We start from the raw sequence: 12,601 nt of genomic DNA, 5'->3' as shown, positions 1-12,601 counted from the left end.
CCCTTCCGCATCTGGAAGCCTACAGCAATTAGGATTCTGTAACAGGTATTTGAACAGCAAGGACCAATATGAGCTACCTAAAGAGGAACATCAGGCTCCCAAATTTAGTCACCAGTGCTTTCGAGACTTGTCCTCAGATGCAGATTTGTTTTAAAAGAAAAAGTTTAAATAATATCCTTAACAGATGATATTTAACTTGGTTTCTCTTATTGCACACAGGAGACCCTCCAGGCAGTTTTACGTAAGAGTACACATCATCCTTACATGGTCAAGGTGTTTCCACTCTTCTGCCCATTCTCTGTCTGTTAGCCTGTGATCAATCATTTCTTCTTGACGTGTGCCATGCAACCCTGCCAAAAAGGAGCAAATCATGTTTACAGTGCTGGTAGTCCTCTAGGAGGAAAAAGAAGAAAACAGAGCCTTGAGGATATATGTGATGACATATATGTCATGCATATACATGCATATGTATACATGTGCGCTTCTAGATGCACATGCACACAGAACCTAGACACCTACGATATTCATCTGCTAAGCGCACTGTGGGCAAATTTTTAAGGAATGTTTCTGCAGACAGAGATGGCACACATTCCTTACAATCAGAAATATCTGTTACTTCAAGTTTACCAATCTCAGCACAGATATGTAAGAACATAGCTAAACACAACTATCCCTTTGATTAATAAAACTCATGGATAAAAGGAATATACAGAACGTAAGTATATGTCTTATTTTAAATGTTTTACTGTAACAAACATCTATTTTGCCGCTGTTCTATTCACTTAAACTAGCTTACCTCAATTCTGGGCATAGCTCCACTATGGGTGCTATAACAGCAATGACTTCTTTAGCATACTACAGTATGCATAGAATAACTAAAATCATCTTTGGATGTAAAGGTGAAACTTTGAAGATTTTTGATAACAAATGTAATGTCAAACAGATTCCTTAGCAGTCATTATTCTAACTTATTGGAAGTAATTCTCAAATATATTTGAAAGAGTTAAGATTTTACAGTCATTCTTCTTTTTCTGTGGTTATATTGATCCCAAACTTTCCTTAATTTGAAAATTAGTCTTAATATGAAGAACACTAGGGAAATAATGGAATTTTAAATTTTTATCATAAATGAATAATTACTCCAACATTTAAAATTAAGATATTCTTATTCTGACAATACCTCTAATACACTTGAGAGTTTATTATTTATTTTTCAATTCAAAAAAAATCATTCCTGGTCTTGTATCAGGAATACCACCATAAAAATAAATGGATGCCTGAAAACTTAGGTCTAGGTTCTCTTTAGAACTTTTTTCCTCATTAGATCGCTATCATTTTACTCAATTTACTGTCTTCAATATTTCTAAGTTCTGTAGGTCACGAGATGGCCTGTTAGGAATGCACATAAACTTTTCTGGCTATATAAAACCATAATTAATATATATTTATTTCATTTGAACTACGTGAAGAAGTGAGCAAGACAATATCTGATACCAACGACAACAAACACTAGCTGTACTTCAAAGAGCTGAAAAAATGTTAGTATAAACTTAATGTTATTTCACTAAATGCAGTAATTACTACCATGTCAACAGAGCATCATTAAGGGTTCATCCTTTCACAGATGTTTAAACAACATGTGGTTAAAATGTAGCGCATATATCACAGCAGTTGACAACATGGTAGAACCAAGGCAGTACGTATCATCAGCACTCTGAGGAAGCGACACTTGCTCTTTGCTTAGACTCCTCTCTATTATGCTGATTATTTGTAAATGTTCCTCTTTCATTGAAGATTGGTTCAAAAGAAGAAAAAATAGTACGTGCAGAAGTGAAGCAAGCCAGGCCAATCTAAGATCATCAGATATCCCAATAAAGCAAAATGTGCTGCAAGTGCTGTCCTGCACAGGATATGGTGCTTCTGCTGCAAGCATCCTCAGCAGGCATCCCCATGCTGCAGTGCACTCTTGAGATGTCACCCAGGGAACGTGCCTCCAAAGGCTAATAATCTTCCTGTTGTCTAAACTGAAATAAATTTATATCACTTTTGTTACTGGCACAAATGTGGCATTCAAGACAAAAAAGGGCTCTGCTTATCCTAGCCTGAAATAGCAAGGCCATTAGGAGCCCCCAGATGGACAATTTTCCACAAAGGCTATACCTGAAGGGGGGGGGTATATTTTAGCAGGGAAAAAAAATCAAAATAGAGAGTATAATTACAAGGAAAACAGCAACCTGGAAAGGACAATGCAGAAAATCACCATGCCTTACCCATAGGTCTGTTTCTGTCCCTGAGGTCCCTGTGGTTGGGGTGTCTGTATGAGTCCCTGTAGTGGTGGGCAATGGCCATATCATCCAAACGATAATGCTGAGGTGGAGGTGGGGTGGGATGAGGCAGACCATTGGGCTGATAAGATAAGCCATTATTTGGACTGTACCGCTGGCCTGGGCTAATAGTGCAGGGCCGCTTGCTTGGATGCTCTGAGTGCAAAGGCTCTCTGTCAAAGCCGTTTTCTTTGGTTCTGCAAAATAAAGCAAAGGAACTTTTATTCGCTTTGTGAGCAGAGCTGTTAGACACATGCACACCCACCTGCACATGAAGCTTTAAGAACTAAAGCTTATTCTTTATCTGTGCTCCAAATGTGGTGTTGCAGAACTTTTCATAACAATGCTCATTCAAAATTTTCCACTGACATATCTATCCTGTTTAACTATCCCTGTAACTTAAGAAACACTGGCAGAGTGACCCTTCCCATGGAACAGCTTAAAAAGCAGCAGTGGAGGGAGAGCAGCATTCACTGAAACCATGGGGTGATCAGATGAATGCACACGTAACGGCAGAGCTGAAATGATCAGCTCCAAAGGGCCAAGCAACTGCCACTTTTAATGGTGCTACAGCATACAGTGCTCAGGGGAAACTTTCAGTTTAAGAAATATTTTTTTTTCCAGAAGATAGCACACAGTCTTAAGGTTACGGGTTTCAGTGTCCTGAACCTGTGCTGTAAGTTATGCCACGATGAGTTCACATCAGGAACCAGAACAACATGGTAACAGCAGCTTTTTAGATCAGTATCTCATTGAGACCTTGGGCAAGAATGACTCTAGAGGAGGAGAAATGTTTTCTTCAGAGATTTTTGTACCATCTTGGCTATTTCACTCAAAGGTGCTGTGCTTGCCATTAATTTCACAGAAAGACCTAGTTAGATTGAAGTCCTCAAATAACAGTCAAGATTTCCCACTCCAATACTCTTTAACAGGCAGTGTTTTTCTGCGGAAGTAACTCCAGAGAGCCATCAGGGAGGAAGGCAGTTTGCCTTATTAATTCAATTCATAACCAGCTATTTCAAAATAAGTTATATGAAAGTTACTGTCAGCCCCAAAGTAATGGCATTTCTAATTTCAGTTTGATCTCTGGACATAAAGAAGATCAATTCTTAATCTAATATAATGTTTATGATCACAACAATAATCTCTTACTTACACCTCTGTCCATGAAAGTGAAAACTTGGAACTTGCACTGACTAATCATCCATTAAAACAAAGCAGAAAGAAAAAGTAGAGTTACTTCAATGGGTTCATAACTCCTTTCAGGGAAGTTTTTTTACACTATAGTATAGTTTTTATACCAGTGCAATAAACAAAAACTACAAAAGATTAACTTTGAAGAGTTATCGAATATAAATATTTCAAACGGTTGAGTCCCTCTCTCCACAAATCTTTATCAAATAGCTGAGGAAATCCAGCCTTTCTTGAAAAAAAGGTATCTAACTTGTCTAAAAACTGCGAAAGACTTTATGAAGTTATGCAATCTAAGCTCCAGTACAGCACTCAGAGAATTTCCTCTTCCATGACTTATGGATGACATAACATACCTTCCTAGCAACAAAAAGCATAACAAAAATCTTTGTCACTTTGACAGGAAGGTAAATTTGATCAGATTTTCTTAAGTCATTTGCCTGCTGTTAAAGAGGAAAAAAAACCCAACCCTCTTCAGCAAGCCCTCCCCACCAAGCAAACCGACCTCCAGTGACTCTCTGGAGAAACACTCAGTGTATTAATTGTTGCTTCTCAATAGGGTCTCCTTTAACGTTAATGAGCAGAGGAAGGGAGAAGCCAAACCTTTGCCAACATCACTGGGAGAGGGGATCAAAGTAAGACCTAGCAATTACCAGCAGGAAATGAAGAGATCAGCTGCACTGTTTTCAGAAGGAGTAAAGACAGATTTTCCAGGGACCTCACCACAGTCACTAATGCCAGTGAAGCTGCTGGTATATACGTTTTATTACACCTTAATTTGGTGAAGGGAGGAGAATCTTTCGGCAGTACAGCAGGACAGCTGTTACAATTTTTAACAGAGAGATAAAAGAAATGCTTTGTTAAACTGCAGTGCATACCTTGTTCCAAAACAACGAATGCAGGATGGCGCCAAGAACTCCTAACCAAGAAAAGCTGAGGATCAGGATACATGTCACTGATTCTCAGCATGACGGAACTGCTTGTAATAACTTCAGTGGGCAGTGATGCTTCTGACAGCTCTTCAAGACCATTTTTGTATGTTGCTGGTGCACATTCTATTTTTACATTACCTACTCAAACTCAATATCCAGTTTTTTCAATTGTAAAAAATACTACACAAGCAAAACATTCACTTTCCTGCAAAAAAGCCAAGCTTTTTATTTTTGAAAATTGTTTAGTGTCAGAGTTAGAACTATCTCTAACAAAGATGGGAAAAAAATATAAATTGTAAATAAATAATCATCTTCATCGACTGTTTTGGATCGTTCAGTGTAGGAAGAGCAAAGCAGAAAACAAAATGTAGGAAGCAGGAAAACAATCAGGAAATGTGTTTTTGCTTCTCTCCACTGTAATTAGATGCCAAAACAACACATTCTCATACAAATGTTGATATTTGCATCTGACTGTACAGGTACTTCTGTGCTATTTTTAATGCTCTGCACTTTAAATTAACTGCAATGCAGTGCAGCAACTTGGACAATACACCAGCATGTCCATTTTCTTCTAGAACCCCTAGCTTAACTAACATAGAAATTAACATTACCATTGGAAATGCATTTACTGAAATTCAATCCCTATTTTTGTTATTATGTTGCATAATGGCTGTCAATTGCTTTCTGGGTGTTGAAACCTTAATTCCAGAATTTGTTCTTACACTGTCCAAATAAGCTACTTAGCAGAATACCAGAATGGGACTGTACACAAACTGATTTAATGTTTCTGACTAAATAAAATACAGAGAAAGGTAACTGTGAAGTTATGACCTCCAAAGTCTCATCATAACAGAAACCACTGGCAAATTCACTATATCTGAATATACTGATAAATACGGCAATAAAAGACAACTAGTCAATAGTTCAGGAGGCCTGACCTCAACCTCCTATTCTGCCTTCCTGTTTGATCAATTTTACTCATTCTTCTTGGTTTCGTTTTCCCATTCCCTTGGGACCGTAACATTTCCCGAGGTGCCCGAGGCAGCATTCCTGTTCCACAGCAGACCCATATAAGTACTGAAACAAAACAGTTCTGGGTTCAAAAACCATAATTTTCAGCCTCAACCATCTGATTTTGCAAAGCAGCAACAAGATGTAGAGAGGAAATCACATTAAATGTGTAGGAAGCCTAACTGACACATTTTCTTGTTCTTCTTTGTCTTGCATCATATCGGCGACTGTTTCCTTGATGTGTATCCAAAGCTGTGTGTGCATTCACGCAGCCATTTAGAAAACTGGTAATATTAAAAAGATGGGGTCCTTTGGCAATAAACAGGTAAGAGATCAGTTTTACTTGGAAACATTATTTGCCCAGATTAAGGATAGCAGAGTAGGTACTAGTCATTAATCTGTATCCATTTTACACAGTTTATGTTGCTTTTAAGTTATCACCTCAGTTTTAGATTATTACAATCTATAGGTAATTTCCTGAATAAAAAATCTGATCATGAAAGACTGCCCTGACTGGAAAACTAACTTTCACGTGATACAGAATATTACACCAATTTCTTAGAATACAGAAGTCAGCTTATAAAAACAACACAAAGCTATTCATCCACTATTTGTGCAAGACGCTTTCATTTAAACTGGACTTCTGCCAGTATCAGCTTGATGACCAAAGGAGTGATAAGGTTTTATCAGAGGAAAAAATATTTTTTGTTTAGAATACCATATTACAGAAGAGATGAATTTTGCCATGTTAACTATTTATATTAAGAAAATTCTCTTAAAACTCATCATAATTGCACATGGCTAACAAGGAGTATCGCTGTAAGATCTGCTGACATACTTCACCTCATTAACCAAGATGCTTCGCAGCTTCTTGAAGTAAAAATATTTACCTAAAAGAAGTAACAAAGTTGGTCCCTGTGCCCAGGTATCTTCAATGTGAAGTCACTGTTGGGGCACCAAGGGTACAGCAAGTACAGTGCCACTTTCTGAAGTCACAAAACAACCATGAACACTTTCATTTTCTTCCCACTTGGAACCGGAGATATTGTAACAGACTTTTTTGCCTAAGAATCTCCTATACCCACTTTGTAGGTAGCTGTCATAAATGTAGTCACTACATAACACGCTCATCTGCCACACAGGCTTTTCTAGCAACCTCAAAGCATGACTAATTAGCAAAAAATGTCTTTTGTAGTAATGTATTTAGAATCATGTTATTTACAACGAAGCATTCATTCACCAAAATAAAAACCCATATTGGTCCAAGTTCTTTTGCTTTACTACAGGAGAATGTAAACTCCAAAAGTTGTAAACAAAATATAGTGAACACTTTGTTCATGACACGTCATGAACAAATTACCAAAATGTGTTGTCTCCTCAGGTGTCAGTTTTTCTCTCTTGCAGTGACTGATGGTTCCCAGTGTTATTACAGAAACAGATTGATCTTTTTAATGAGCTAGTTTAATAGACTCCAAAATCTCACCGTGGCTGCTCATCCGTGTCAGACCATATGCACCAAGCAAACATTCAGTAAAACACGAAGCTTTGCTGTCAGATTGCTCTATAAAATCTCACATACAGTAGATTTGGATATGCAGATAAATAACTACAAATGGAAAATGCATATGCAAACAAGGTTCTGAAAATATAAGCAGAAAAAATTACTGTATGTGGAGGTATTTTCTTTAACAAAAACCCAAGAGGTAAATGTGTTTATGTCCAGCACACGCATCCTACTCCTAGGGCTAATGCCTTGCAATATTTCACCTCTGCTGGAATCAACAGTATGCATTTATCTGTTCTTAAAAGAAAAATGTAACTATAGAAGAATGTGTGTGCATATTTCTAATATATTTGTGCTTGTCTCTAATATATGTGTATATATAAAATACACACATTATATAGAAAGCCGTTCCCCAGGGGAAGTGAAAAAGACAATGCAATTTACTTTAGTGACAGACATCTCTCTTAAAAAAATTGTTCCAATTGCATTTAGCTCCCCTGGAAAGATGTTGCCTTTTAGTCATGTTTTTTTTCATATTTTAGCAAGAGAGTAGTAGCAGCCCTCCTATTAAAGAATGCCTAATATTTTCCACTATATTTTTATTAGTGTATTTGAAAACTACGTAGAGATCTAAACAAAAGGTACATATTTTCCCAGATGTTTCCTCCTGCCTCTCTATAAACATTTAAAAATAATTAATACCTTAACGAGCATTAAGCAAGACAAGGACTTGGTTTCAATACTCACTCGGTCTAGGCATGATCTGAGTCTGAGGACAGTTTTTTTGTGGTTGATTTACTTCTACTATCCAAATTAAAAAGTATGCAAACTCTCATTCAGTCCATTTCAGAGTCTTTCCAACAGGCTCCTGTCCATGTTATTGAATCTGTAGTACAAATATTCCTGGGTGCACAAGGCAACTCCACTGAACCTGACTCAGCCAAAACTACAGTTGCTCTTTTTCTGTATAACTTTGATCACAGTCGATGGAGACCTAGCCACAACTAACCAGCAATGGGCTCACTTGATACTCCAAAAATCAGCTTAAGGAATCATTCCAATAGGTTAAGGTCTTTTGTGACAGCAATCAAACAATCTCAGGGTCAAAAAAAGGATATGTGTTTCTGAAATGCCACTTTTACAGAATTAAGGAATCTAATTTCAAGCAAGCAGTCTACAAAAACTACTGTTTAATTGCTTAGGCACCTCAGAGTCTACAGGTGGTATATATTCACCAGCAAAACATGCCAGTCCTGCCAGCTGATGTGCTCAGAGCACATCCAGCTTCCCTAGGCTGAGTCTCGGTACTTCTCTCACGGTTCAGCCCACTTGGCATTCATAAACTAAGTCTTTGCCTACTTAAGTTGCTTTCGAGGCCCGATGCAGAAGGTGTGCTTCAATCCTGCTTAAAGTGTTGGCAACACCAAGCTCAGATCAGCTTAAAGCTCGGATCAGCCGGCAGATTAATGCAAAGCTCAGATCAGCCAGCAGAGGCGGACACGGCGAGCCCGGTGCTCGCCCAGAGCAGCCAGCAGAATGAGAGACCCTGGATTACAGCCTCTTCGCAAACCGAGGCTGTCAAACTCACCAGTCTCATCTCTGAGGAGAGCACCCTCACCCACAAAACTCTAAGTTAAACTGTCTACCCTTCACCCCAAAGCTCTATTACTAAACTGAAAGGAATTCAAGACTCCCTGAGCTGGAAGGAGCATAAAAGAGACCTTAACTCCACAGGAAAAGGCACTTCAGTTGAGGCTATCGGGAAGGCACGTCGCCAAGCCAAGACCTCACAGACTTAGGAGATAATTCAATGTATGTCTATCTATGTGGAGGAAACACACCACTCGACTTCTCACATTGGACTTCACCACGCTGATATTTAAGTTAACTCACAAGATTTTAAGAGGCCTTTTTCTCCCCGCAGTGTATAGACGTTTTGGTACACTGCTCTGCAAAGGTTGAGGATATGCAGCCCAAATGCTTCATGGGGCTGAATTTCAGCTTTGGAGTGTCTTCTCTTTCCAGGAAATAACAAACTACATGGAGAATTTCGGAAAATTAGCCATCTCTCCTCAATTTCCTAAGCAGGTGAAACATGACCTAAAGCAAGTCCATTTCAAATACTTTTACATTTTCTTCTATCTAATGGCTATGTTACTTTAATTTTTACTGTCCACTTCTGGTTATGAGTAGCTTTAAATATTACTACACAGACATTTTCAAGATGTAGCACATCTATATCATGAATCTCTCATGCTCATATATGCTCAAATATTTGGTGCTGAATTTTAATCTACCAGCCTCAATAGGCTTCAGACTTTGTTTTCTCCTTATGTTTTCTGCTATCGCTCTCTGCCCATACACAAAAATGTCACCTGTACAAAACTTGCAATCTCTCCAGGCTTTGCATATCTTGATCTTTTCCCTTTGAAAGATAAACAGCACGCTGGCAGTGCGCTGTGCATGCAGGTAGTGGCATTTGTCAGAACAGCATTATAAAAGCTTTCCATACTATACCACTTGTGGCAAACAAAACTAAGAAACATCCAGTATTTGGGCCTCCCAAAGGTAATATTTACATGCCAGCTGAATTTCTAACACTATTACGGGAAGGCAGCTAAAAATAAATAACCACAAGAGTCATTTTCTTGTAATACTAAATACAGTTGTTTATTCAAATAAGAAAAAGAGAAAATTGATCCAACTCCCTAAAGCTAGTGTAGCTCATACACACATGTGCTCGCTTGCTCTCTGCTTTTACATAGAGTCTTCCTCAGCTCAGCAATACAACTGATTTTAGTGAAATTTTCTTCTGTTTGGAAGAAATGTTAAACATATTCTTATGCACTGCATAAAACATGGCAGATCAGAATTAGGAATCAAAGCTCTGCATGCACACTGGAGCTTGCCTTGTGCTTCCCAATACGAGTGCCTATCTATTTTCCCCCTATGTAATGTTTACTGCAGCAAAACTTTCAATACAAAGGATTTACATATGGAGCTGGAATGATCTGCTAATCACATTAAGCTGCACAGAAACACTATGTACCAAATAGTTACTATAGCACTGTCCGCTCTGTATTATTTCTATTTAGATATGGCCACATTGGGTCCATGCATGCTTCCGCCTTGCCGGCAAACATCGGCACATCCGACCCCTAGCCCACTAGCCACTTCCAACTACGGCGCGGAAGGTGCAGCCGTTCTCACCTGTCTGGAGTTCGCCTCTTCCCGTTTTCGTTCACATCGAGAAGCAGCTCTGAGGAGTCAACAGGTGAGGTGGTGCTGGCATCCAGAAGCAGCTGTTCATGCTGAGCGAGGTACTGGGCTGGGTTCTGCTTGGCTAGCCTTGCACAGTGCAGCAGCTCCCGCTGGAGCAGGGGCAGATTGGCCTGCAAGAGCATTTCGCACATTAAGGGAGCAGCTGAATGGCTCGCAGGCACTTTCGACAGAGACGAAGCAGAAAAATTAGAAATCAATGAAAAGCCCACTCTGGGATGAACCTGTTTCGCTCATCCTGAATTATGGTTATTGTAGTTGGCTGTGCACAAGTGACAGCCGCATTAGAGGGTCAGGTCATGGCTCTGGTGAGTGTGCATGAACGAATGGGAGTTTACTTCTGAAAATGGAAAACGAAACTGCAAGTGCTACAGGAAAACCAAGTCTGAGCTCCGTATCTCTACAAGGGGAAAGAGCACGGCCCTAGCTCACCTCACCTTTCTTATTATCCAAAACCTGCATTCCTATGGAGCAGCAGCTCTTCACAAGCAGCAAAGCTTCTTAAATACTCATCTCCCATTCTGACTGCAGTTAGTACTCAAAAATCTTTAGAAGCCTTAGGATCTGTGACTTTATGTTGCCTCTGTCCCCTTCCTTCGGGGGGCTGGGTAGAAGGGGATTGCTCTCAGCATGCTCATAATGCTTGCAGTTACACATGAAGACAAGGATTACGATAAAATCTCATGTTCCAGAGCTTCAGTTAATCACCTGGCAGACTAAGTTCCTCCTCCTAGCCAGATGTAGCCTAAAGTATTTTTAAACCTTCCTGTCAAGACTCCAGGGAACTTGGGTCACAGGATTGTACCAGTAGTCAGGTGTAGTAGTGGAAATACTTACTGATCCCTGGGTGGTGCATTTTGTGCCTACGCTGGGGTCATACTTATGTGTATTTCTTGTCAGATTTGAGACTGGAGTAGAATTGTATCTCTTTCCCCTCAGAGAAGACAGTCAAACTTCTTGGGAAATTGCTTCCTTTCTTTGCAGCATATGAACGCATTCATACTAGGATAATCCAGGCATCCCTTACCTACTTATTTGTGCCACCGGGTGATGGACCTGGACCTCTCTTGTTCTATGCCTTGCGCGCAAAGATTTGTTGCCTAGAGATTCTTAGGTATTGGATTAAATTTCATGACCCTTGGTAACTGGAGATAAGACAAAGTGTCTAGTGGTTCCCTTTGCTCTTAAAATAAGTTTTTTAGAAAAAAAAAATCTTTTTTTTAAACAGTAAAATATGTCTCAGTCAAAAAGTCCTGACTTTATAAAGAAGACACCTTATAGGGAAGCAAGCACAGAAAGTAAATGTTCTGGGAAGTTGTGAGCACAGGATCTTGGGAAATTACTTTGCTAGTAGTATAACAACGGAAATGTTTAAGGCACCTATTGCTATGTTGTAAGAGAAGAGAAGATCCACTGTGCAACAAAAAAGCTGGAATAGTGTCAGTACCTGTGGAGCTTTTAAAAACAACAAAAATAAAAAATAGTGTTCGCTATCACTTACTCATCTTAAGACAGGCAAAAACACCATTCTGGAATGTGAAATCTTTCCAGACCTCTACAGAACATAAACATTTTATTTTGTGAAAGTACCAAAAAAAAATCTTATTTGGCTATTAAGTTGTCTGTCCTCACTTGGTTTTGTCCATGGCTATATCACATAGCAAGGGCTGGTACGTGCTTTTGTGCACTGCTTTTCACTTGTGTTTTTTTAGAGCTCAGACACAGAATCAAAGTCAGGACATCGAGCTATGTATGCTGTCTGCCCTACGTGACAGAAAGTGACCGTAGTTTACACAGAAATAAAAATCTAGAGGAAATAACACCAGGATTTCAACAGTAGTGCATACTTGGAAGGTGAAAACATCTCATTACAAGACAGAAGTGCGGTGAAGTCCGCATTTTGCCGATGGGAAGGCAAGGAAAACAACATGCTTGAGCACCTTGTGCGCTGCCACAAACAAAAGGAATCTGTGTCAGACAGGAGCACTCCTGGCTCCCGGAGTTAACCGAATTTTTAGGTGGCAAGCCAAAAAGTGAACTTAAATAGTTTTCCTTCTCCTAAAGAAATGTTCATTCTTGCTCATTAGCTATAAACATGCAGACTTGCAACTAAATGCACTCTTTATATTAAACGTGTTAAACACGTTTTCTGTGAACAGAATATTTATATATTTATGACATTTAATGTATTTACTAAACATAATCTATGCCATTCTTAATTTTTTACAAGTTATTATAGAAAATTATGATATGCCTTGTAATTTAAGAGGGCATTCTGGTTTATAACTGGCATCAAGCAATGTTTCGATGAAATCTTAAACTCCATTTAAAGTGAAGAAAAACAGTATTTGAAAAGTTTT

The 12,601-nt window shown here is 38.9% G+C and overlaps 1 protein-coding gene across 5 annotated transcripts in view; it reads right to left on the bottom strand.

Moving 5' to 3' along the window:
- RUNX1T1 (RUNX1 partner transcriptional co-repressor 1) overlaps positions 1-12,601 on the bottom strand; it is a 115,631-nt gene that overhangs the window by 28,419 nt on the left and 74,611 nt on the right. For all 5 annotated transcript variants that reach the window (XM_026099754.2, XM_064507756.1, XM_026099755.2 and 2 more), the window contains 3 exons: positions 10,173-10,354; positions 2,271-2,521; positions 265-350 (listed from right to left, as the gene is read on the bottom strand). In XM_026099754.2, coding sequence (XP_025955539.1) covers positions 265-350; positions 2,271-2,521; positions 10,173-10,354 — 519 coding nt within the window. The remainder of the gene's footprint in view (positions 1-264; positions 351-2,270; positions 2,522-10,172; positions 10,355-12,601) is intronic.

The sequence above is a fragment of the Dromaius novaehollandiae genome, chromosome 2 (genome assembly GCF_036370855.1).
Source record: "Dromaius novaehollandiae isolate bDroNov1 chromosome 2, bDroNov1.hap1, whole genome shotgun sequence".
Lineage (NCBI taxonomy): Eukaryota > Metazoa > Chordata > Aves > Casuariiformes > Dromaiidae > Dromaius > Dromaius novaehollandiae.
The sequence above is the reverse complement of the archived record's forward strand: the minus strand, read 5'-3'. Positions and strand labels throughout refer to the sequence as shown.